This window comes from Eptesicus fuscus, chromosome 2 (genome assembly GCF_027574615.1).
Source record: "Eptesicus fuscus isolate TK198812 chromosome 2, DD_ASM_mEF_20220401, whole genome shotgun sequence".
NCBI classification, from domain to species: domain Eukaryota; kingdom Metazoa; phylum Chordata; class Mammalia; order Chiroptera; family Vespertilionidae; genus Eptesicus; species Eptesicus fuscus.
In genome coordinates this window covers 110,049,326-110,076,985 of record NC_072474.1, presented here as the reverse complement: position 1 = coordinate 110,076,985, position 27,660 = coordinate 110,049,326, and the positions used below count along the sequence as shown (strand labels likewise).

The 27,660-nt window shown below is 42.3% G+C and overlaps 1 protein-coding gene across 5 annotated transcripts in view; it reads right to left on the bottom strand.

Moving 5' to 3' along the window:
• The window catches only part of FBXL5 (F-box and leucine rich repeat protein 5), a 33,276-nt gene extending 21,367 nt beyond the window's left edge, over positions 1-11,909 (bottom strand). For 3 of the 5 annotated variants that reach the window (XR_008554467.1, XM_054708055.1, XM_054708068.1), the window contains exons 1-4: positions 11,618-11,909; positions 10,350-10,447; positions 1,418-1,633; positions 83-178 (exon numbers count right to left, since the gene is read on the bottom strand). Coding sequence is in view for 4 of the 5 variants with exons in the window: in XM_054708055.1 (XP_054564030.1) it covers positions 83-178; positions 1,418-1,633; positions 10,350-10,447; positions 11,618-11,894 (687 nt within the window). In the remaining variant the exon portion in view is untranslated. Of the gene's footprint in view, positions 1-82; positions 179-1,417; positions 1,634-10,349; positions 10,448-11,284; positions 11,457-11,617 lie in introns of those variants that run through there. The other 2 variants (XM_054708070.1, XM_054708073.1) reach the window with 2 other exon arrangements.
• Between the last annotated feature and the right edge of the window lie 15,751 nt (positions 11,910-27,660).

Sequence of the window (27,660 nt, the reverse complement as noted above, 5' to 3'; positions counted from 1 at the left end):
GCTCTGAGAGGTAGAACAAGCCCAAAATAACATTTTAAAAAATGTATAAATCAAAATCACAAGGAGGAAAAATTATGCTTACCTCCTCTTCCTCTTTCATATGAGGAAGAAAATCTCTTGTAAATGCCTCCAATCTCTCTTTCAGCTGTTTCTCATAATTTAACTGCTCATATTCATTCTAGAAACAAACAAAATAAGCATTCTGTAAAAATTCTGCTTCATTATTTCCACTGTACCTGGTCCTAAGAAGTCAGTTTAAAATGCAACATAAAACCTTAAAAAAAAACCCACAAACAAATAGCAAAGTGGTCTCTGTACTTTCTTAGTATAAAAGATGTCTTAAGGCCATCTTGAACCTTGAATTCCTTTAGTAATGGGATCTCATATTTCTTTTTTTAAATGTCATAAAAGGTCTAAAAATAGCAAGCATTTGCTCAAAACTTCTTTGATTTCTAATGTATATATTTATATAATTTCTGTGTCAGTTTTCTTAATATATCTCCAAGTAGTCCATAGGAGCCTGCGGGAGTCTTGCCATTACAGAATCCCTTTAAGACAGTGATTTTCAACTGGTGTGCCCCAAGAATTTTTAAACCGTGCAATACTTGACTAGTCAGAGGCACTGACCTCTTTTCCCTTAGATTGTCAAATGAAAAATAACAATAGCCAACACAAATAAGAGCCATCCAGTATGAATGAATCAAACTTATACCTATTTTCTATTTTTTTGGTGTGCCACAGAATTTTAGTAATTAGTTTGTGTTCCAGGAGATGAAAAAGTTTGAATAAAGTCATCTAGTGTATCTTCCACTAAGCAATTCAAAATAATGTTACATTATCCTACAGAAGACCATATACAGTTCCAAAGACAAGGTATCAATTTCTAAAGGCAAGGAGAGTTCACTACATTTTTCACTACAGTGAATTATTTTAAGTCCAGACAATTGCTAAAAAGTTCTTCCTCATATGAATTAAGATCACATCTCCCTGTGACTTATCTATCACTTCTCTATCAGCCCTCTAAACTTAAAATGTGGAAAATTTGTAAAATAATGGACTTTCAAAATGTAGGCATATTTTATCCCTTTGGAGTTCTCGCTAATCTCTTCTTTCTTCAACTAATGTATTCAATTGCTTCCTAATATTCTACCCAATGTATTATTTTCTTAAAACTTTATACATTTTCCTGCCCCAACTCTGCTTTTAGCTATAAATGCCCACTTGTTCCTTTTATATTCAGAGTTGAAACCCACTACAATAACCCTGAGTAAAGTCTTCTTTACAGTTATTAACAAGTGTCAAAATTTTTATTCTGTAACATAACATCATTTACTATAAAATGCTAACAAGTTTTACCAATGACATAGCAGAAGATGACACAAGTTGTGATAGTAAAAAAGCCATTTTTACAACTCACCTTAACATTCTTCAGTCCCTTTTCAAAGAGGCTAAGCATCTCAGAGAGTTTATTGTCAGAATGTACATTATAAATGGTCTGGCTGCGTTGTTGAAGCAAACCAATAATGTATTCATTTTCAATCTGCTCATGCATTTTGAACTCCTTAAAAGTAGCATACAGAGACTGCAGAAGAGCACGGAAATCATTGTTGTTGGAAAAGTTGGTTTTAGAAAGCTGAATAAAAATTTAAAAAGAAAGGCATAATAAATACACGTAAATATGCACCAATAAATATTGAAATGCATTATTTAGTTTGTACATAGCAAAATAGCTCTCTTATACTTGGTTAACTTACTTGATTAAATTTACAGTTTCTTTAAATAAAAGGGATTAGACTAGATTCCCGCCAAACCCAAAATTCCATTAGCCTATACATATGCTAAATACAGATACTCCTATACACGAGAATTAATTTAGCTTCTGTAAAAGGAAGTATGGATTAGGTATTAAGTCATTTATAGAAAACCAGACCTATGGTCAGTCTAAGATCAAATCCCAGTTCTACCATTTATTTAGCTGTGTAACTGTAAGTAAGTTAATTTTCTCCCTCCATGTCTTAGTGTCTTTTTGTTGTTAAATGGCAATAAAATGACACGTATACTTCACAAGGTCCCTGTGAGACTAAAATGAATTAGTGCTTAGTAAATGTTAGCTATCATCATTTTGAAAGTTAATCATTCAACTTTATAAATTCATGCATTTTTTTACTCTATTCAGACATTTAATGAGCAGCTACCATGAGCCAGCTACTATTTCTGACACTTGGGATACCTCAGTTAACACAAAACGACATCTCTGCCGTAATAGGGATTACATTCTATAATGTAAGTGAAGGGAAATAAGACAATGAATAGTAACCACAATAAGTAAGTAAATTATCTAGAAAAGGGGTTGGCAACTTTTTTTGTGAAGAGCCAAGCAGTAAATATTTAAAGTTTTGCAAAGCAATTCAGCTGTTGTTACACAAAAATAGTCATACAAATGAGTGTGGCTGTATTCCAAAAGAACTTTATTTATGGACTTAATTTGATTTTCATATAATTTTCACATCCTAAAATATTTTTAATTTTTTCAAATGTTACCTACTGAGCCACACAAAAACAAATGCAGACTTTTATCCCAAGAAATGTTGCATAAGATGACAACAAAATTCACTAGTGTCTAATTTCAGCAAATACTATCATGTGTCACTTTATTTTTTTTTTAATTTAAAATAAGTTAGTAGAAATAAGAGATAAATCAAAAGAAAGCATTAAAAATGGCTATAGCCGAAACTGGTTTGGCTCAGTGGATAGAGCGTCGGTCTGCAGACTGGGGGGTCCCGGGTTAGGTTCCAGTCAAGGGCATGTACAGTGGTTGCAGGCACATCCCCGGTGGGGGGGGGTGCAGGAGGCAGCTGGTCGATGTTTCTCTCTCACTGATGTTTCTAGCTCTCTGTTCCTCTCCCTTCCTCTCTGTAAAAAATCAATAAAATATATATTTTTAAAAATGGCTATAAATTTTTTAAAAACAAGAACAAAAGCATAGCAAAAAAAGTAAAAACTGCCCCACCGGTGTGGCTCAGTGGTTGAGCGTCGACCTATGAACCAAGAGGTCACAGTTCAATTCTTGGGCAGGGCACATGCCTGGGTTGCCTGCTTGATCCCCAGTGGGGGGCATGCAGAAGGCAGCCAATCAATGATTCTCATTGTTGAGTTTCTATCTCTCCCTCTTCCTTTCTCTCTAAAATCAATTTAAAGGTAAATGTCCTAGGCCCTGGCCAGGTAGTTCCGTTGGTTAGAGTGTCATCCTAATATGCCAAGGTTGTGGGTTCGATCCCAGGTCAGGGCACATACAAGATTCAACCAATGAAAGCATAAATAAGTGGAACAACAAATCAATGTTTCTCTTTCGCTCCCCTACTCCCCAGAGCATTCCCCTCTCTCTCAACTCAATTAAGGGAAAGAAAAAAAAAAAAGTCCTCATGTGAGTTAAGGAAAGTAATATCTTAAAACAGTGGTCGGCAAACTGCGGCTCAAGAGTCACATGCGGCTCTTTGGCCCCTTGAGTTTTTAGCAAAGGCCAGCTTAGGAGTACCCTAATTAAGTTAATAACAATGTACCTACCTATATAGTTTAAGTTTAAAAAATTTGGCTCTCAAAAGAAATTTCAATGGTTGTACTGTTGATATTTGGCTCTGTTGACTAATGAGTTTGCCGACCACTGTCTTAAAAGACATGCAGGAATTCTGCATATATTCTCATTGACCTATTAGAAAATCTTTCAAATTTAAAGACCAACTGCCCAGGTGCAGGATCCAGATTGAAACCAAATCACATATATAAAAGGACTCTATATTATATGTGGAGTCAATCCAGCATAGTGGTTAAAAGTGCTGACTCTGGAGCCAGATTCCTTAGGTATGAATCCACCTCTGTCAGCAAAAGCCATCAAACTGCTCTGGGCCTTGGTTTCTTCATCTGTAAAATAAGGCTAATAATATTAACTACCATATAGGGTTCTTGTGAAATTTAATAATATATTTAAAGAACACAGACTGTAACATATGCAAGCCTTACTTCGGCTTTTTTGTTATTTCTATAGTTAGTTCAAAACTATTATTGAAACTACCCGTTAGTTTTTCTCCACTTGAAAATAACTGTTTGAAAACTGTTTTAAAGTCAATAAATTTAGCACTTAAAAAAATAACCAGAAAATAAACTATTTAACTTTTATAAAATCTGTTTATGAGTTGTTTTTTAAAATATTGTTTGCCTCTGTAAAGTTATTCAAACATATAGGTTTGATTGAGAAAAAAAATAACCCATACACTAATAACATCTGGGACATATTGAGGCCTGTGCTGTGCTAAATATTATACAAAGTATTTTTAGATATTATCTTACAACAATTATAGAAAGTTATATTTTCCATTTTATAAGTGAAAAACCTGAGGCTCGGAGAAAATAACTTAACCCAAACCAGACAGGTAGTAGACAACAAAACAGAGATAAATCTCTATTACACTAAAATCTATGTTCTTTCCACAAGATATAATGTTAGTCCCAATCATAAAGTTATCTTTTCAGATCCAATAGGAATGCCAGCTCCCAAGCAAAATTTCTCCCTTGAGAGTTGATTTTGCCTCCCAGGAGCTAACAGGCAAAGTCCAGAGACATTTCTGGACTGTCACCACTGCAGAAGTGATACTGACCTCTAGTGGGTAAAGTCTGGGATAGGGCTAAACATCCTACAGGACAGCCCCCACAACAAAGAATCATCTGTCCCAAAATGTCAATAATGCTACAGTTGAGAAATGCTGCTCTAAAGAAGTGTTTTTAAAATATGTTTAATTGTTATCCTTAGTATGAAATACACTGCAATCTAGACACACACACATCACAAACATTTCAAAAAATTTCAGCAAACAATATTCCCTAACTTGTGATGTACTCTAATATTTACTTTTCCATTTCATTTTTTAATTCTGTTTCTGACCCACAAAATTGATTTAATGACCCACAAATGGGTCATAGGATACACTTTGAAAAACAATCCTATCTAATAAAAGAGTAATATGCAAATTAACCATCATTTCACTACACCCACAAGCCACACCCACCAGCCAATCAGGAACGAGTATGCAAATTAATTCAGCCAAGATGGCTGCAGCCACAGAGCAAGTAGGAGGCTTGGGTTTCCCCAGCAATGGAGGAAGCCAAGCTTCCTGCACACCCTGGCCAGCCCAGGCCTCCTCTCAAGGCTACAAAGTTTCAATTACAGAAGATAAATAAATCCCAACAAAAATGGCTGCAGCCACGGAGCGAACAGGGGGCTTGAGTTTCCCTGGTGATGGAGGAAGCCAAGCTTCCTGGCCAGTCCAGGCCTCTGCTCAAGGCTACAAAGTTTCAATTATAGAAGATAAATAAATCCCAGATACCAGGGTCTCCGCTTGGGTTGCTGGGGGGCGTGGCCGGCCCGCAAACCACCACAGGCCCCTCGCCCAGGCCGCCCCATGCCCCAAGAGAACCCCCACCCTGATCTGGGACACCCTTTAGGGCAAACTAGCTGGCCCCCACCCGTGCACCAGGCCTCTATCCTATCTAATAAAAGAGTAATATGCAAATTGACCATCACTCCAACACACAAGATGGCTGCCTCCATGTGGTCAAAGATGGCTGCCCCCATGTAGACACAAGATGGCCACCACAAGATGGCCACCAGGAGAGGGCAGTTGGGAGGGACCAGGCCTGCAAGGGAGGGCAGTTGTGGGCAATCAGGCCAGCAGGGGAGGGCAGTTGGAAGAGACCAGGCCTGCAAGGAGGGCAGTTGGGGGCGATCAAGCCTGCAGGGGAGGGCAGTTAGGGGTGACCAGCCCGGCAGAGGAGGGAAGTTGGGGGCGACCGGGCCTGCAAGGAAGGGCAGTTGGGGGGAACCCAGGCCTGCAGGGGATAGCAGTTGGGGGGGACCAGGCCTGCAGGGGAGGGCAGTTAGGGTGACCAGGCTGCAGGGGAGGGCAGTTAGGAGTGACCAGGCCTGCAGGGGAGGGCAGTTAGGGGCAAACAGGCTGGCAGGGGAGTGGTTAGGGGGTGATCAGGCTGGCAGGCAGAAGCAGTTGGGGCAATCAGGAAGGCAGGCAGGTGAGCAGTTGGGAGCCAGCAGTCCTGGATTGTTTAGGATCGGGCCTAAACAGGCAGTCGGACATCCCTCGAGGGGTCCCAGATTGGAAGAGGGTGCAGGCTGGGCTGAGGGACACACCACCCCCCCCATGCACGAATTTCGTACACTGGGCCTTTAGTGTTCTATAGTAGACTATAAAAGTTCCTAAGTGACCTATAAACTTGTATACTCTGATGCCTAGCAAATTCAACAAAGAACCTATGTAGAACACAATACACCTAAATCAACAAATAGTAATGACCGGTAACATGATATCTCCCATATTTTAAAAATTGAGAGCTGACTCTGTTTCAGGCACTCTACAACCTAAAATCTTAGAGCCTGGCTTCAAATTGATTTGAAAAGTTGTGTGTCACTTAAATACTAGATAGTAAGTTCAAAAATAGCTACAAAAATAGCATAACAAAATCCAAACACTATTATTACCCCAAATAAGGTTTTACTTTTTTGTCTACTCAGCCATACAATGCTGTCTTTTAGTCAAGGGAGATTTACACATAATGAAGAAACCCAACTATCTCTGGTCAAACTAACTCTACAAATAGAAAAACAAAACAAAACTGCGGTTCACTAGGAAAATGTTTTGCATAAAACCATACAGCTAGTAATAAACAGCAGAACCAGTAAGGTAATGCAAAAAACATGGGCTTCAGAAGTGAGAAAAATCCTAAGATTAAAATACAGGCTCCCCTAATTACTAGTTGAGTGAGTTGGGTAAGTTACTTAACCACTAAGTCCATTTCTTCATCTTTAAATGAGGGATAATACTTGTCTCACAGAGCTCTTGTGAGGATTTAAGGAAATAACATAAGCATGTAGTAAGAACTCATTGAATACCCTTTTCCTTCCTCTCCTAGCTCTCAATTCAACATTCTCTCAAATAAACCAATCTTCTCAATGCCAGTCAATAACAGTTTTTACAGGTATGCAAAGAAATAGAAAAACAAGGAAAACTAATTCTTCATAAAGCTATATTCGTTTAATTTAAAAAAATAATCTGTTCAAATTATTCTGAACTTACTTCCTCCTTAGTTGCTTTGGTCATAAAATGTCCTTTCTTTATAAAATGATAAAGTAGATGACACTTTTAATGTTCATACCTGAAAAACTTGGGCATTCCATAAAGCCTCCATCACTTGAATTTTTTATAACTGGCTTATGTGTAAGCCTGGGAATCTCTGACCATGCACAACTACAACCACCGCCTACTTTGTTCTCAGAAACCAGTCTGAAGAGACTCTAAGACCAGTCCCAACACTTTAATGTACAGCTGACCATACACCTCTTAGCTCCCACTATTGTGCATTTGGATTTCCATCCTACCATAAGGGTTTGAGTGTAAATTCCTTAAGAATTGGGACCTCATCTCACATCGCCAACACAAGTTACTATACAGCCAACTGACAGAAGAAACTCAATGCTCACTGGCAGAATTAATGTTGTTAAATTCTGAGGATTAGAGGAAAGACTGAAGAATTGGGAGTAAACTGGAAAAAGAATGTCAGTTGATGCAAATGTTCACTAAAATTATCCCAACTGGGAAGGTCAGTAAATTAGCAAAAAGATTTCATAAAAAACTGTTACCAAAAATTTTTTCCAGAAACTACTCTGATTTCATACACAGAAAATTAAACTAGGAATCATGATCTGACTTGGGTTTTCATTTGGATCTATTACTGTATGCTTATGTAAACTTGGTCTAGCTAACCTAGGCCTACAAGTCCCAGCTGCTTCTTTATAATTACTGGGCAGAGTCAACATTTAGAATACAGTGAAATAACATGCTTTGTATCTTTTTAGTTTGAGTATAAAAACTAGTTCTCATTTTGTAAAGTTTTAATGTAGGCTGTTTGGGTTGGATATCCCTGGTCTATGAAACCAAAAGATGGTGAAGGCAAAACTTGGGTTTGCAAATGAGTAAAAACAAATAGTCTATTCAGCCATTATAAAAAACTTACTTTTTCCAAGATAGTTCCCCAAAAAACGTCCTAGGAGAGTTCCATTAACTATTAGCATCAAGAAGAAATCCAGATGTAGAATTCTTATGTAGCCTCCCCTCCCCAAATCACCTTGGTCTCTGATCCACAGGTCAGAAAACTGGACTATTAATCTTCTTGATGACCTAATCTCATTAACTACCTGTAATTAGTTCGGAATTGGTGATGATTTTCACTTATGCTATATCAAATTGAAAATTATTCCACCATAGCCAGTTTGGCTCAGTAGATAGAGCATTGGCCTTGCGGACTGAAGGGTCGCAGGTTTGATTCTGGTAAAGAGCACATACCTTGTACCTCAGTTGCAGGCTTGATCCCTGGCCCCAGGCGTGTGCAGGAGGCAACCAATCTGTGTCTCTCTCACATTGATGTCTCTCTCTGTGTCTCCCTCTCCCTTCTACTCTCTCTAAAAATCAATGGAAATAATATCCTTGGGTCAGGATTAACAAAAAAGAAAATGCTTTTTAGTTATTGCAAGAGGAACATTTGACTAAAAAGAATCTTATTTGACTCAAATATTGTTTTTAGAAATGGCACTGTATTTTCCAAATTTGTCCTAGTGTTCTCAATCACCAGGCAATGACATACAAAACTAGTGATTAACTTTTTAAAAATTTTAAATAAGGTTGGTTAGTCTAGTACATAATTAAATAAAAGAGTAGCAAGCATTTAGAAATCCAATGAAGGCCACAAACCTCCTAGGGAAATGTACACAGGCACAAACATTTTCATAACCATTTCTGGTGATCCCTGGACTACATCTCCCCAAATCTAAAATGGAGAACACTTCAGAATCCATCAGTCCTCACTAACTTTTCCTTTCTGATTTTGAGAAAGTAAAAAACCTCCCCATTTTTTTCTTTGCTGCCATGAAAGGATACTGTCAGAGAAGCTAAAAACACTAAGTAAGCTAACTCAGAAAATCAGGGGTTACTCAGCTTAACTAACGGCTAACCCATTCTTGATGCTTCTCCTGCATAAGCAGTAGTTCTCACCCTTGGCTGCACACTGGACTCACCTAGGAGCTTAAAATTATACAGTCACGTGCCCCTGAACCATTGGGCTACATTCCGAGAACTTCATCGTTAAGCGGCTTCATTGTTGTGGGAACATCAAGCTAGATACTATCTAATATAGCCAACTAGACACCTCGGCTACATGGTATATAGCCTATTGCTCCTAGGCTACAAACCTGTACAGCATGTTACTGTGCAAAACATAAGATTAAATCAAGCACAAGAGACAATAATGCAGTCAAGAGATGTGCCATGACATGACGTACAGCAAACTTGTTTTATAAGCAGAAAAAGTACACTCAAAAAAAAAAAAAAAAACCGATAAAAAGTATAGTATAATAAATACAGAAACCAGCAAGAGGCGTTTATTATTATCAAGTCCTACGTACCGCGCAGAATTTCACGTGCTATACTTTCCCTCAACGGGCAGGGCCAGAGGTCTGTCCCCAGCAGCATCACCACAAACGCGTGAGTAATGCGCTGGGGACAAAGACTGCAATGTCACTGGGCCACGGGAATTTCTCGGTTACATTATAATCTTACGGGACCAAGGTAGTAGATGCGGTTCCTCCTACGCGGAAGTCAGGACGTGCACATGACCGTACAGCTGGTGCCTGGGGCCCACCCTCCGAGATCCTGATTTCACTGGTGTAGGCATCAGAACGCTGAACAGGCTTTTGGGGCGGTCCTCACCCGCAGCCAGGGTTGACAAGCACTGTCCTAGAATCCCTTGGTGTGGAAACCTAGATCTGAATCAGGGTTTTTTGTTTTGTTTTATTTATTTTTTAATATATATATATTTTTTATTGATTTTTAGAGAGAAAGGGAGGAGAAAGAGAAACATCAATGATGAGAATCATTGACAGGCTGCCTCCTGCACGCCCCCCCAACTGGGGATCGAGCCCACAACCCAGGCATGTGCCCCTTGACCCGGAATCAAACCCGGGACCCTCCAGTCCGCAGGCTGACGCTCTACCCACTGAGCCAAACCGGCTAGAGCTGTTTTGTTTTTTTTAATTTTCAAAACGAAGGGAAGGGAAGGATGGTTGTGGGTGCCCTTTAAGTGGCTGGTTTTGAGTGTGGCCTAGCAATGAACACCCTGGCGTCCTCCCAACCACTTCACTGGGCTGTGAGAACTCCTGTCTTAACGGTGGTTCTGCTTCACGCTGTGTAACTTCTGACAATTCCCAAGAGTTGGTTTCTGTGCTGAAACAATACTTTAAAATGTTGTTGTTGTTTAACTTGGTTCATTTCTAACGCGAAACACAACTGCCCGGAGATTTCAGGATATCCACATGGACTTTGCCCAATGTAAACTGGCAAAAAAAAAAGAGGACTCTTACTATTGTTTTAAAATCATGAGCAAAGGGCCCTGAACCATCTCCACCCAAGGGCTCGCTCAAGCTTAGGCTGCGCCCATGAAAAGAGTCCGAAAAGGTCCTCACGGGTTAAACCAACTTTCTCCGAGGCCCCCTTTACCCGAGCCCACGTCAAGAATTCCAAAACCCACACAAGGCGTTAAGACCTCGGGGACGATCAGAAGTTGCCACGAAAAAAATAACCCCAAACGAAGAGTTCCGAAGCCAAGAGCCCTGGGTTTTCTCCCAAATCCAACCAGTGAAAAGCTGGGGCTTCCATGAACGGGGGGTTGTTGGAGAAGCTGCCCCGGGAGCCAGGAAGCAGGCGCGAGGTTCGGAAGATGGATGGATGGGTGTTTGCAAAGGGACTGGGGAGGCCCCCCCCCAAACCGGCCGCGGGGATTGCGGGGGCAGCGGCGATGGGGGAGGCGGGACAGCGGCGGGAACGGCCTCCCCCCCGGGCGGTGGGGGAGCCCACCGCAGGGGGCCGCCCCGTTGTCCCGGGAGGTCGGTGCCCCTCTCCCTCCGGGCGCAGGAGCAGGAGGCAGGCGCGGCCGCGGGAAGCCGCCCCCCGCCAGGAGGACCCCGCCGCCCGCCCCGAGGACACGTCGGAGGCTGCGGGGCGGCGAGCGCGGCGCTGACAGCTACGCAGGCGGCGACCGGCGACGGGGGCGGCGCGGCCCGGGGGGCGGCGGGCGCGACGCAGGCCAGGCCGCCCTGGGACCGGCCCGCTCCTCCCCGCCGCCCGCGCCGCCCGGAGCAAGCGGCCCCGCACGCACGCACGCACGCCGTTACCTTGTCGCAGTACAGCCCCACCAGCTGCTTCATCCGCCAGTGCGGGGCGGTGAACACGTCCACCTCTTCGGGGAAGGGCGCCATCGCCGCTGCCTCAGCCTCCGCCTCAGCAGCCGCGGCTGCCGCCTCTCCATAGACTCCCTCGCCGCGGGGCAGAGGCGGCGCGCCCCCCTGCGCATGCGCCCGCCCCGTCGGCGCGCGCACCCGGGCAGCCCGGCCGGTGGGGGCGCGGGGGCGCGCGGGCCGGCGCCATGCGGGCCCCCCGCCCACGTGACGCGGCGCATGGCGCAGGCCGAGCTCCCACCTCCCTCCTTCACCCTGTGCGTTCCTTACCCTCTTCGCGTGTCGCCGAGAGGAACCGAGGCTTATTCTTGTTTGTTTTGCAACATAAAACACACGATCTGTAGAGACGGGGTGTCGTTTTTAGGGGCGCTCTCGGCGCATCTCTGACCCATACGCCCACCAGACCTTGAGGCCAAGGCAGCCATGCACAATGGTCGCCGCAGGACAGGGAGCGCTGCCTGCCCGCCTGGGCCCTGATGCCCGTGTGCCAGGGTGACTGTGCTGTGCGTGGCCCAGCCCTCCTGAGCCGCCCTTTGCCTCCTGCCATTCCCAGGTGTGGGTCTCCTCCAGCCAGGGCTGACCTCCCAGTGGCCGGGCACACACCCCAGTGACCCCAGCAGGCAGCTCAGGGCAGGCGCTGGGTCTGGGCTTGGGTCTGGGGGCAGGGCAGGGCAGGGATCAAGGCCTGGGCATCACCTACCATCTCCTCCGGGGCAGGAGGGAGGGAGGGGCCTTGGAATTCTGGAGGCTCCAAGAAGGGGAAATTTTCAGGGCATGGAGGAGGCAGGAAGGCGCCTCAAGCACTGGAATGGCAGGTCAGGGATGTCAGAGAGGCCCTGGGCGGTGGGGGACGGTGAATAGTCACAGGAGAGGAGTGCGGTTGAGAACCTTGAGGCATGTCCATTTTAAACAGCAGCTCTGAAAGAAAGGAGCCTCAGGGAGATCGCTATTGTCAACCTAAGAAACGTTCAAATCTGTGAAGAAGTTTTGTGAGTTTGAGTCAAACGGTGGACAAATGCTGGAAAGCAGAATATCCACAGGTTGAGATAATGCTGGAGAATGGCAGGTTTGCACCTGTTGTGTACAGTACAATCAAAAGAGGAGATGTAAGTGGGTTACGTGAAATCCATTGGCGATAGATTAGGGAGGTGGAAGAAAGCAAAGCCGGGAGACCGCTGGGATTGGATAAAAAGTAAAAGGATAGGCACATACTTCTTTCACTTAGGTGGGTGCAGGGTAGTTAACAAGTCAACAATTAACCCAATAACAATGAGGGGATTTGTGGTCTCTGCAGGAGTCGTGCCTGTGCTTTGAGGGGTCCAGGGAAAAGGAAAGTTACTTGCACATTCCAAAAATATGCTAGTGTAGATGCAAAAAGACAATAGACAGGCTCAGTTAAAGTAAAGATTGACCTTTGTCAGGGAAGATACCGGCCTAGGACATGACTACCCACCATAAAGTGCTTTTGTTTTGAAAAAGTTTTCATTTCAAACCACCCTTTGGGTTTCCTTTGGGTCTCTGAGTTTGCAAACCTGCCATGCAGCCTTCCCTGAGCTAGTCAGGTTAGCATGTGGCCTATTCTCGCCCACATTGCTAAAAGAAACCTCTATGTCTGTCTCCCACAGGTCACCTGGTCCCTACCCCAGCCCTCCAGACCAGGAAGCCCAGTTTATGGGCACCATTTCTTACCTGAAAGGGGACCTGGCCCAGACAAGGTCTGCCTAGTGCGGCTGGTAGTGTGTGGGTTCTTGACTTTCTGCAGGAAAGTTTCACAACACGAGTCCTGGCGATGTTGAGGGAAAGTTTATTAAAGTTGGGGAGAGTGAAACAAGGAAGGGTGTAGGATAGAAGAAGCAACAGAAGAGCGGGTAGGTGGGGCTGCTTTGTCTAGAAATGTTACAGCAAAGAAATGAGCAGAGGAAAAGCTGCTTTAGCTCACTGCGAAGTCAGAGAAAAGGGACCTTGGGGGCAGGTTTAGGGGGTTCGCTAGGGACCAGCTGCCACTGCCCATTGTTCTCCTAGTAAGTCTCCAGGGGTCCCTTAAAGTTTAAGAGATGCACGCTTGGGGGAAGGGGCATAAGGACACATATGTAATACCTTAATAAAGAAAATTAATATTCATCAGTTTTCCAGATGTGACCTTTAAGGGTTGTGGTCTCTTCTGATTGGTCAGCGCCATTGCAGCTGGTCCTGGCATCGTCCACCTGGTTTTGCTGCTTTTCTGGGCCTGGAGCTGAAATATAACTGAGGCCTAGATGTTATCTCTAGGGACGTGACCTTCTGTATCTGGCTGTAAATTTTTTCAGCCAGTGTGTTCAGCTGTCTGTTTCCCCATATTACTTGCCAAGGAATTTTTCTAGCTTCTTACTATCCTGCCTCACATTTACCCTGATCAACTCTCCACTGGTTGGCTGGAGGACCAATGTACACACACACACACACAGACACACACACACACACACACACACACAAAAGGGGTGGAGAACAGGAAAGGCTGAGAACCTGGGAAGGGTTATGTTACTTGCTTCATGGTGAGTAAAGAGTGAAGAAATAAAATGGAGTCACTATATTCAAGTGTGACTCTGTGTGTTTGGTTGACAATGACCATAACCTTCAGGAGGGCAAGAACCAGACATGTTCTGTTCACCTCTTATATGCCTGTTATCCATCACAGTTCCATGACACCATAGGAGTTTGATCAATATTCTGGTTTTGCCAGATACTACTTGTATGACTTTTGGTAAGCTACATGACTTCTCTGGGCCTCAGGTTCCTCATGCATAACATAATTACTATGGACTAACCCTGAAGAGGGCCCTCAACCATGCTGGCATCCTGATCTTAGACTTCAAGCATCCACAACTATAAGAAATAAATTTCAGTTGTTTATGAGCGCCCCGGTCTGAGCTGGCTAAGACAAATACTTACCTTATAAGATTGTTGTGAGGATTAAGAGAGTGCATCTATGTCTGTCTCCCACAGGTCACCTGGTCCCTACCCCAGCCCTCCAGACCAGTATACTACTTATACTAGTACCTGGGACATAGTAAGTACTGTCTGTCAGCTCTCATTATTTATTTTTACTTTATTTTATTGATTTTTTAGAGAGAGAGGGAGAGAGAGAAATGTCAATTTCAGAGCAAGACATCATCAGCTGCCTCCTATACTCTCCCTACCTGAGATTGAGCCCACAACCCAGGCATGTGCCCTGACCAGGAATCAAACCAGCCCAACCAACTGAGCCACACTGGCCAGAGCTAACTAACTTTTAATACACCATGTTTTATTTCCCAATGCCTGTCTGTGTCTGTGTTGTTTGTCTGTGTACCCCCTAGAACCAGGCACATGAGATGGGCATTGAACAACCAAAAATCCATGAACACAGTTTCACGGTAACCCAGAATTTGAAGCTGTGTAGTCAGCTGAACAATAAAAACAGCCACTTTGGACTCTGGCCATTTCAGGGAATTAGTTTAAGATGACAAAATGAAAAAATAACAATAAAGTAATAAATTATAAGTCCTATGGGTCATTCTTCCCTTTGAAAGAAGCTATTAACATCACTTCCATATGCTGAGTAATGTAGCAATTAATAACCTGATACATCCAGACAAATGATTGATTTACATTAAACTTTAGCCCCAGAAAAAAAGACATTGATCAATTTAGTATCATTATTGTAGGTTATTGCAACTACAGCAGATCAGGAACTCTTACTGAGGCCAAGGTTGTTGGTTTAATCACCTCCCTAGGATTCTTTCTGGTATAGGAGAGCAAAGAAATTCTAACTGACCACCTAGCTACTGGCCAAGGAGACTGGATAAAGCATATGAACGGAGCAGTGAAGATCTGCACTGTATAGTGAGTACTTGGAGGACATGTGGTTTCTTCTTTCTCATTCTCTCTGAAAAACTGCATGCTACCGGGCAAACAAAAGATGCCAAGTCATTCCCTGGTGACCTAAAAATACGACACTAGGTCACTTCTTCAGTGTTTTTTCATCCTAGCTTGAGGGCAGTGGAAAGGGTTACTGGTCAGGGAAAGTCAACTCCAAGACACTGAACTCTGTTTATTTGAGTGTGTGACTCAGCACTTTCCCCAACAGGGGGTTAGTTGTGAAAACAAGCAATGAAAGAATGTTGCTATTGTAAAACAGCTGGAATTCCATTCCTAACTCCTACCAGAGTTAATCCTCCCTGTCAGTTAAAATAGCCAATCAACAACTGTTACAGAATTAGCAGGAAAGCTTTTAGTAGGGATGATGGCATTATTAAAATAAAAGATAGGCACTGAGTTAAAATGCAATGCCAGATGCTACTTTTTTTTTTTTTTTTTCTCAAATTTTTAACAAAAACTTTCCCAAAATTCTGTAGTTGAAAAACAAAAATTATTTTTTTTAAGATTTCAGTGTTATGCCTGGCCGGTGTGCTCAGTGGTTGAGCATTGACCTATGAACCAGGAGGTTATGGTTCAATTCCCAATCAAGGCTGGATCCTTGGTAGGGGGTGGTGCAGGAGGCTGCCCATCAATGTTTCTCTCTCGCCATTAATGTTTCTATCTCTCTCCCTCTCCTTTCCTCTTTGAAATCAATAAAAATATATTGTTTTTTTTTAAAAAAGGAAGATTCTAGCCCTAGCCGGTTTGGCTTAGTGGATAGAGTGCTGGCCTGTGGACCAAAGGGTCCTGGGTTTGATTCAGGTCAAGGGCTTGTACTTCAATTGCAGGCTCCTCCTGGGCCCAGACTCTGGTCAGGGCATGTGCGGGAGGCAACCAATCAATGTGTTTCTCTCACATTGATATTTCTGTCTGTCTTTCCCTCTCTCTTCCACTCTCTCTAAAAATCAATGGAAAAATATCCTCGGTGAGGATTAAAAAAGAAAGAAAGAAAGAAAGAAAGAAAAAAGAAAGGTTCTAATTTTTAAAAAAAGATTTCCGTTTTATTGACATTAACCACCATAAGATCTATAATACAGGTACTCTCTGCAGTCCTGTGGAGGCCATTCTACCTCACAGGCATATAAAGAGAGGCCTAGGAGGCTTCTTGTACCTGTGCCTAGAGGCCTTTGCCTTCGTCTCCTGCCACATGGCCTCATCCTTCTGGCATGGCACTTTCTCAGCTTGTCACTAGGCCATTCCAGCAAGTTCTAGCTGAGTTGTGTTCCTGAGATGACCAAGCCCCTGGGGCACTTCCTACCTGACACATACAGGACCCTTCATCGTGGCTGGGCCTCCGTCGCCTGCCAAGGTTGCCACCAGCTCTTTTCAAAGTCCACAGAGCCCTAACCAGTTTGGCTCAGTGGATAGAGCATCGGCCTGTGGACTGGAGGGTCCTAGGTTCGATTCCATTCAAGGGCATGTACCTTGGTTGCGGGCACATCCCCAGTAGGGGGTGTGCAGGAGGCAGCTGATCGATGTTTCTCTCTCATTGATGTTTCTAACTCTTTATCCCTCTCCCTTCCTCTCTGTAAAAAATCAATAAATATATATTTTTTAAAATAAATAAAAGTCAGCATAGTTGCTAGAAAGTTGGGGGAGGGGTGTCTATCACATTGGGTATTTCCCGGCTCAGTGTCCCTCTGTATTCACAATGAGTCTCAGTGCCCCTTCCTACAACTTTAAGGTGGCATTTTTGGAGCACATGCTTCCTATTTGTGACTAACAGGGTCATCAGATTGGAGTACAGCTGCTACTTACTGTGCCTTTTTGCAAGGTGTGAAGCTCTTGCCCCTACAAGTGGCTCATTGATGCCCCCTCACACAGGAAAAGAAGAAATGCTTGGACATATGCAAAGGCGGAGGATAACGGAAGAGCCAAGGCAAGGAAGAGGCATAAAAGAAAAAGGAACAGATAGGACAGAAATAAAAAGATGAGAAAAAAACAGAGTGGGGAGAGGAATAAAGGAAAGAAAAAGGATATAGGTGGAAGTAGAGAGAAGAACATAATAATTATAATGTATCAAAGGCCTTGCCATGCACCAGGCACTATAAATGCTTTACGTGGAGTATCATGTGTAAGCTTCACAATTACTGCATGTGGAAGGTTCTATTTTTCTCACTTGGCAAAAAGTGAAATGATGTTTAGACAGAGTTATTGATTTGTCCAAGGTCTAGAGCTAGTTAATGGAAAATCAGGGAGATAAAATCTGTCTTTCTCAGCCTAGAACAGATACTTAACCCTACACTGAAAGACAATTCTCTGTCATTAATTTTTATCAACAAACTATATACCTAATATGTGCTACTAACCGTTGAGCTGCGGTCAAAGGTGACTGAGAAGAATATAGGTCACACCACAAGCTACATAATTGTCCACATACATAGTCCCATTCCTTAGATTACCTTTTGAAGAGAAGTCGTTTAGATAATGCTAAGACCATAGTTTACTTCAATACAAATATGGAGCTGTAATGTGCCAAGTGCTTCATAATGTTACTGTGCAAAAATTCCAAACAGAAGAGAGCCTTTTACTTCCTAAACATGCCAGTGTGTCGCTTATCTTGTTTTTAATAAATATTGCCAAGTCTATACCAACTTCTGACTTCCCATCAAAGGCTCTATTATGGGCTGACTTGCATGGAACGAGATGGTACAGTGTCAGTGTAGGTGGCCTGAGGGGAAGGTGGCTATTCCCAAGGCAACTTGCCTGAGCTGTTCGCACCATGTATCAAGGAAAACTATCACAAGCTGGAACAGAAATGAGTGATAAGCTTCCTGTAAAGTGTCGGCTTGCATTCCCTGCAATGATGAAATCTGGCAGGCGGTTGCTTAATTCCTGCCTACAGAAAGGGAAAAGAAGCGTTCAGGGAAGTATCAGCTGTTTCCTTCCTCCCAACCCCTGACACTAAACAAACAAAACAAACACGCACCCTCAGAAACCCAAAACACAGCACAAAAAATATCCCTGATTCCATAAGGTTACTCCCAGAAAAATTATAAAATGCTGAGAGCTACGCAGGCAGAAAGAAACAGGAGTGTCTTACACACCTTTGATTCCCATTAATTGACCAATAGCATTTTTGGGAGGGAACAGCCTGGTTACAGAAAACATTGACCTGAGTGCTGATTCTACCTCCGCCACTACCACCTACCCAAGGGGTCGTGGGCAAATCTCTAGCACATTCTAGAGCTTCCGTTCCCTCAGTCGTGCACTAGGTGCGGTCAGGGGGCCTTTGAGAGTGATAAACAATACATGTTAATGAATCTACAACACATGTAAACAGGACTGTCCCAGGCAAGAGCTTACCTATTACGGGAAGTCAGTCACCAACTATCTAGATAAGGCCATCAAGGCCTACTTGCCCTTCAACCAAACATTATTTTCTCTGTGTAACGATTTAACTGTGATTTGATCCACTCACTCTTCCTCAAATGTCTCTACCATGGTGATTATTTGGATACTACAGGTCTCTTCCCTCACGTGCAAGATTGTATTAAAACATTGACATATGCTTCTCATGGAACTGCTTGAAAAGTATTCTGTAACATTAGAGAGACAGGAAAGGAAAGTGGTTGGAGTGCTGACCCGGCTTACTCATCATAAAATGAGTTAGTATCTACCTCACAGGATGTCCTGAGAATTACATGTTTTGTGGAACATAGTAGAGCCCAACATAGGAAGCTCTTAAGTATTAGCTTTCACTTTTGCCTGTGAAATGAGCAGATTGGGCAAGATTCTCTCTCTGGTCTCCTCCGGTTCTCAGTTTCTGGAACCTACACACAGCTTCTTGAAAACTGTTTTGTTGTGTTGTGTTGTGTGTGTGGGGGGGGGGGGGGTGGGGGGGTTTAGGTTAATCCTACACATTAACTGTTAAAGGGAGGGTCTCAGAGTTAGATGTGGCTGTTATGTGACAGGAAACACAAAATGTCATTGGCTGAAGGAAGAGGATTTTTTTTTCTTCTTCTCATAACATTATGTATCTAGTGTTGCATAATAAATTACCCCAAAACATAGTGTCTTAAAGCGTTCACTGTTTCACAGTTCCTAGGGATCAGGAATTCTGGAGTGTCTTAGCTGAGTCTGTCTAGCTCAGGTTCTTTCCTGAGGGTACAGTCAAGCTGGCCGTCTAGCCCACTGAGTGGAAAAGTTAGTCATGTTGATCTAGTCTGCAGGATGAGCGGTGAATGAGATGGTTGTGAAATATGTACCGAATGGGAACGTCCAATTAGGGTCGGTTGAAATAAAAGAAATGTTATTATTCATACGGAATTACATATTTACACATGTTTAATCTTGCCAGTCTCTAGCAGAACATTCCTAAGAAATGCTATGCCTCCTTTTACATGCAGCAAAATACTTCTGTGATCTTCCTCTCCGAATGGAAGGGTGAATTATGCGTTGATGATAGCCTTCAATGACTGCAACTCAAAGACTAAGTATATACATTATCTCCCAACATTGTGAAGCAGGTGCTGTCAACCCGGTTTCACAGATGAATGAACCAAACAAAGCTCCAAGAAGCCCAAGCAGGATTTGAAGCCAGATATCATGTTTTCACTGCCCTGCAATGCTCTCTCTTTCCTGTATGTCTGTCACACTTGACTTTCCACTAAACACCTGTCCTACCAGGTAGCCTTGCTAGGAGCTCCATCAATGCAAAGGGCTGCAGAGCGGGAAACAGGATGTGGGCAAACAGGAGGCAGGGGACACACTACTTCAAGGTTCTTAGCTAAGTGCTTCTCTCAGCTACATTAATGATAGATCAGAAATAATCATCAAGAAGCAATAAACTATGGCCTGGCAATGCAAATGCAATGACTTCAACCAGAGAGTGCAGAGGCCCAGGGTACCTGAACTAGTCCCATCCCTGACAGTGTTCTTCAAAAATGGCCCTCAGGGAACCTGATTAATGTCCCATCAGGTCCTTTTAAAGATAAGCTGCTTTCTGAGACCCACCCTTGGAAATTTCATTCAGTACACTTGGGGCAAGGTCTCATGATTCATATGAAACTAATGTTTGACAAATACTATTCTGGCTACTAACTTGGTAAGTTGATTGTAGAATTCATGGAACTCATGGTATCACTTATAAAACACAATGACACAATACACTAAATGTAATACAGCTAAATTTGGAAGCTAGATTACTGTAGAAAGTGTATAGACTTTAGAAATAAACAGACCTGTACTAAAATCACTCTCTGCTGCTTAGTAATTATGCTACTATGGGGAAGTTCTTTGAACATCTCTGAGCCTTGGTTTCCACTGCTGTAAAATATTGATGATGATACCTTGATGGTTTTTTGTGAAGACTGAAGATAAAATATGTATAATGTCTAGCACATAGTAGCCATTCAATAAGTGATCGTTTTTTTTTATTATTAAATATCAAGCACTACAAAATAGGGCACCATATCTTACAAATATGGTATTAAGAGATATTAGGGGACAGAGGTTTCAAAACACTTCATTATCTGGGTTCAAATTCCAGCTGGCCTACTTTCTTACTTTCCACCAGCAGAGTAAACCAGAACTTCGTTCACCTTCTAGATAGGAATGAAGCCTTTGTCAGTATTGTTAAGCCACAAACCTGTTCACTATTCTGCTAAAGAAACGGTGAAATGGAAATAGTACTACCTATCTGACAGGGTTATATGAAGGTTAAATGAGATGACACAGGCAAGGAGTTTATGACAGTGCCTGGAAGGTGATCAAAGTGCTTTAAAAAAGAACCTGCCCATTTCTGTTATTATTTAGCAAACTCTGTGGGACTACCGTGTATCAGAAATTCCAAATTCAGTGTTTCTAAAAGTGAATTCACTATTTTCTCGGTCCACGGCGTTTGCCAAGCCTGTATCCTCACCTGATTTTTATCGCTGTCCATCCAGTTACCCTCGATGGAACAATGATAGCAAACAAACTTGAGTATAAGACACTGTTCTAAGCACTTTTTGGTAATAAGTTATATCTATTCACAGAAAAGCTGTATGAAGTGTAGATATGATCATCATCCCTACTTTACAGATGAAAAAACTGAGAAGGAGAAGATAGGCTATCCCGTTAATAACAGAGCCAAGATTCCAATCTAGGCAGGCCACCCCCAGAGTCTGTATCTTCTAGTGGACGTGATACTGCCTCTAGAGATTTTGGAGTTATTTTAAAAGCTTTCGCTCTCCATCACTTCAATATTTAATAAGATACACAGTCCTCTTAAGTACCTCTAGTCCACTCCCTCTTCGCTGCTCATGCTGTTGTCGACCCAGTTTAGGCCCTACTTGACTCCTGCTTGGTCTCCCTGATTTTAACTTCTCCTTCAATCCTCTACCAAACCAACTAGTCAGACATGTTCCTAAGACATAGATCTGATAAATGACTCTTCTTTAGTTACAAACATTGAATGGGCCCTGGTTAGTTTGGCTTAGTGCATAGAGCATTGGCTCTATAAACTGAAGGGTCCCGGGTTTGATTCCAGGTCAAGGGCACGTACCTCGGTTACAGGCTCAATCCCTGGCCCTGGTTGTGGCATGTGCAGGAGGCAACCAATTTGTGTCTCTCTCACATTGATGTTTTTTTCTCTCTGTCTCTTCCCCTCCCTTCCATTCTCTAAAAATCAATGGGAAAAAATATCCTCAGGTGAGGATTAACAAACAAAAAAATCACATTTAATGGTGCCCCAATTCCTCCAGAATGGGACCCTAACACTCTTACGTGTCATTCAATGAGGCAGCTAGCGCAGCACATCAGCTCACAATGAAGGTGTTGCATTTTCTTTTCATTGATGTGAACACGGCCTTTTCCTCACTGACGTGGGCCCTTTTGGAAAGTAGGGACACTGCTTGGTTCATCTTTATAGAACCCATATTTCTCCAGGTCCCACCAGCCCCCAGATACAAATGAGGTCACAATAGCGTTAATGTGTGAACCTTAATGATTGGTCCGCCAGCAAGCACAGAACCTGAGGCCTCAGCACATCTTCCCAAGCATTACTATGAAGCGCTTGGGAGTCCCCAGGGGTGTTTCTCACAGGCTCAGTTACAAATTCATTGTAACTATGCTGCTACTCCAGGTGACCAGTGAGCCACTGGGTCTCTTCCATTCCTCCTCTAGGTCCTGTATTTTCAGATCGTGAGCTTAGGTGCAAAGGTAGCAAAGAAAGGCTTTCTTCTTTGTGACATGTTAAGGAGTCTCAAAGGAGAGTTGTTTCAGCCTCATGTGCCCTAGGAAGTAGCTTCCAAACGTATTCACTTAAGTCCTGTAGCAGCGGGTATGCTCTCAGGGGTGGGAGCCAGGGCAAAGGTGAGGTATAGCCATACCATCATGTTCAGAATCCCGCCTTCTCTCCAACCAGGGTTTTTGTGCTGGTCCAGCTCATTCCTCTTCCCCTCAGGATGACCTGTCTTTGTAAGCTACCTCAGAAAATCAGGTAAAACTTTTATGGGCCACGCTACAAGGATATCACATGCATCTAAAATAATCCAAACTCCAGAGTGCCCATAGGTAGTACCCAGGTATACACTCCTCTTCCCGCTCTCCTCACCAACCCCACTGCCTACGTGGAGCTTTGTGTACACTGGAGCCTTAATAAATGGTTTCAAACATGTAATAAAAAATGACACTTTATGCCACCTGAGCAGATTTACAGTTTACCCGAGGAAAGGAAGACAAACTTAGGATGAGATTACCTGGCCCTCAGTTCAAAACTACAAAAATCCTATCATTTGAAGAAAAAAATAAATAAAACAACCCCACATCCATGGGCTCTCAGTTGAGATGGATTTCGATGTTGTAGGACCCTGAAGACTAGTTACACACACCTGTGTTCTCTAAAGGAGCCTTCCAAAGAATCTGGGTCACAGGCCATGTGCCACACCCTTGGAATGAAGCAAGAGGAAGTTGAATCACTTTCCTTACGGTCAATTGCAGGCAGATTGCCTCAAGTTCTATTGACACATTTGTTGTTGTTTTTTTAAGTGCAATTTCTATTTTTTTTTTTTTTCTGGCGAACTTTTCTTAGTCCTTAAGGACTTAGCTCATGACATGGGCTTTGGTGGAGGTCATGGGGCAGCCCCCGAGGTCTAAATCAGGGTTAGGGTGTTCAGTCCTTCCTGCTTCCCAAGAACGATTCCTGACCACCTTGCTGTGAATGGCACAATTCACACAGCAGTGGAGTTTCCCATACAGCTTGGGAAGCACATAGGCGTAGAAGACACTTCGGAAATATTTCTAACGGCTACAGTCTCTCCTATGTTTCAAATGACAAACTTCTTTTTTTTTAAAATTTTTTATTGATTAAGGTATTACATATGTGTCCTTATTCCCCCATTACCCGCCACCTCCCATTCATGCCCCCAACCCCCTGTTGTCTGTGTCCATTGATTAGGCTTATATGCATGCATATAAGTCCTTTGGTTGATCTCTCCCCCTTGCCCCCACTAGGCAGAGAAAGATAAATATCACATGATCTCACTCATTTGTAGAATATAATGAACAACATAAACTGATGAACAAAAATAGATCCAGAGACAGAGAAACATCAGATGACAAACTTCTCAATGGCCTTGTCCTTGGGTGCGCATCAGGCACAGTGGCTGCAGTGAACAGGCTGCACACGGCCACGGCCTTTGTTTTGGCACGTTGTTCTGTCTTTTCTTAGTCATCTTGGAAGCGAGAACCCCGAGAACCTGAGAGAGGATCTGGTATGGCATCCGGCCTGTCTCTCTTGTATATTACTGACACATTCTTTAACACACACACACACACACACACACACACACACACACACACACACACCATTTAGTTATCTTGTTTATGTAACGCAAACCTTTTAGGCTTATTTGACTTTTCAAATTTGTAATACATGTCTGTTGCTGTTTTGATGAAACTCAGCCTGTAGGGTAATGTAGTATTTATTCATGGAGAGAATTCATCCAATTGCTAAATAAATTAATGTTTTAAACATTGGTATTGTATCAGTTCGCTGGCAGTAAATAAGCTTTGCTTCAGAAGAAATTACTAGAGCCCTCACTGATGTGGCTCAGTTGGTTGAGCGTTGTCCCATGCACTGGAAGGTCGCCAATTCGATTCCCAGTCAGAGCACATGCCTGGGTTGCAGGCTCGATCCCCAGTAGGAGGCAGCTGACCAATGTTTCTCTCTCTCCTTCTCTCTTCCTCTCTCTCTAAAAATAAATAAATAAATATTTTTAAAAAGATAAATTAACAGATGTTAAATACTTTCTAGTTGAATGTGAACCTTATAAACCATACTAGTACTATTATAAATTGTAACTATTAATCATAAAAGTTTCATCCCACTCTTCTTTTTTAATATGTTCTTATTGATTTCAGAAAGAGGAAGGGAGAAGGATAGAGAGATAGAAACATCGATGACAGAGAAACATCAATCAGCTGCCTCCTGTATACCCCCTACTGGGGATCCAGCCCACAACCCAGCATGTGCCCTCACTGGGAATCTTACCTGCAACCTCTTTGGCGCAGAGACAATGCTAAACCAACTGAGCCACACTGGCCAGGCACATCCCACTCTTAATGATCTAAATCATGGTATAATACAGTGGTCGGCAAACTGTGGCTCGCGAGCCAGATGCGGCTCTTTGGCCCCTTGAGTTTTTAGCAAAGGCCAGCTTAGGAGTACCCTAATTAAGTTAATAACAATGTACCTACCTATATAGTTTAAGTTTAAAAAATTTGGCTCTCAAAAGAAATTTCAATCGTTGTACTGCTGATATTTGGCTCTGTTGACTAATGAGTTTGCCGACCACTGGTCTAGTGCAAAGGCACTTTATGCTACTGTACTTAGGTTCTGTTCTTTGATTCCCTCACTGAAAATCTCCATGATCATGGTCAAGCTCTTTCACCTTTATGGCAATCTATAAGAAAACATATGTAAAAGTTCTTAGCACAACACTTGGCATATTTGTATAAGTATTCAATATTGATTAAAATGGAAGTTCTAACACATATTAAACAACATATGTCTCTATGAGTTACATGCTAAGTAGCAGTACACTCCTATTTGACATGTAGATCTAGAAAGACTCATCATGACATTCCAATGAGACTAAGCAAAATCTCACGTTGCCTCTAAACACAAATCAAATGGCATAGTGTAGTGCTTTTGTAAACAGCAGGTCACAAGCTAATCATGGATGGAAATGAGCAAAGTTTTTAATTGGAAATGCCAGAGTAGCTTACTCTGAGCAAGGACTGTGCCTGCTGCCACAACTGTGGCCACTGTTAATTCCTGATAAATAAAACAGAAATTGGCTAGGATATTTTGATTTCTATCTTCTCACTTGGCATATTGTGAAGCAGAAGAGAAAACGACTCACATATTTTCTTCTAGTATGTTTAGATATGGTGTGTATAAACTTAAGTCTCAGCTAATTAATTAAAAGCTGTACCGAGTGACAGCACAGTACCTCGTTTGTTCACTATGGCAGAACATTTAGAAGCAATACTGAGCACAAATCTATAGATATAGCAAAAGCCAATCTGATGAGAGCAGCTGCATAACACTTTCAGTTTGTTGGGTATGTGTAATAAGATCATGCAGTATAGGTTATGTCATGTTGTTTAAACATAACTTCACACAAAACTGAATTAGATACACTATTTATAGTAGATACTATATTGCTGAAGAATATTAATTGTAAAAATGCTTTATGATGGAAAATTTCAAACAAACACAAGACTAGAGACAATGGTATACTGAATACTGCCATGTACTTGAATCTAATAATTATCAACTAACATAAAATATAACAAGTTTGCCATCCAAACACATTCCACTGTTTTCATTGAGGTATTGAAAAACACAGTTAAAAGTTTTTTTAATAAATATTCAACAATACTTGCCCAGCCGGTGTAACTTAGTGGTTGAGCATCAACCTATGAACCAGGAGGTCACGGTTCAATTCCCAGTCAAGGCACATGCCCTGGTTGAGGGTTCCATTCCCAATATGGGATGTGCTGGAGGCAGCCGATCAATGATTCTCTGTCATCATTTATATATATATATATATATATATATCCCTTCTCTCTGAAATCAATAAAAATATATTTTTAAAAATTTAAAAGAAAAACAAAAACTAATACTTGGTCAAATATATTTTATTTTTTCTAGTTGAAAAGCAATTATTATTTGGGAAAACATTTCCAAAGACAATATCTAATTAATACCATCACATATGTAATTGATATCTTCAGCATTCCTGATTAACTACTTTTACAACTACAGGGATTTATTTCAACATCAAACATATACATAAGTTCCAAAAGGCATTATTGTCATGGCAATAATCACCCTCGCTATTACATGCTCTCCGAATTGTCGCAACATATGGAAGAGAACATTAAGACATTTTGAAAGAAATAAAAGGAAAGATTGTTACATCTCACTTTTTTGATGTATACTTTTATAAAAGCTTTATGGAGTATAAATGACATACAATGAACTACACATATTTGAAATGTAGGATTTGATGTTTGACAAGGGCAAACACAAGAAACTCATCTGAATCAAGGTGTCGCCACCATCCCCAAGTCTTACAATACCCTTGACGAGCCCTCCCTCCTGCAATGTCAAACCTGCCTTAATCCCATGGCATTTTATATTTCACACATTATAGTTTTCATCCCTAGCGTTTGATGTCTATCTTCCATGTCCTACTTAACTTTTTAAACATATGGAATAGTTATAATATATGCCTATTCTAGTTTCAGTTGTCTCCTCATAATGAGTCCTTTTCCTACTTATTTGCATTTTTGGTAAACTTTGGATGCCAGACATTGAGAATTTTACCCTTCTGGGTACTAGCTATTTTTGTATTCCTATAAATCTCTGTTCTGAGATAGTTACTTGGAAACAATTTTATGCTTTCAGGTTTTGCTTTAAACACAAGGTAAGATAGAACAGTGCTCAGCCTAGGTCTAATTATTCCCAACAACTGAGGCAAGATCCTTCTATATACTCTACCTAATGTTGTAAATAATGTTTTCCAGTCTGTCTGTGGGAACAGCCATTATTCCCAGCCCTCTCTGAGCTGGACTCTATTACTTCTAATACTTTTGACCTCAGATTATTTCCTCACCTGCACACATTGATCAGTACTCACCTGAAAACTCAAGGAAAAACTAAGGGAGATTCTTTCCAGATTTCTAGAGTCCTCTGTGCAGCTCTCTCCTCTGTAGTGCTCTTGCTGCCAATTCTAGACACCGTGGTTTCACCAGACTGTCATCATCAAATCAGGGATCCCACCAGGCTCGCTGGTGTTCCCACTCCTTGTGGTATGGCCTGGAAACACTCTCAAGGCAGTAAGCTGGAACAATCACAGAACTCACAAACATCATGGATCAGC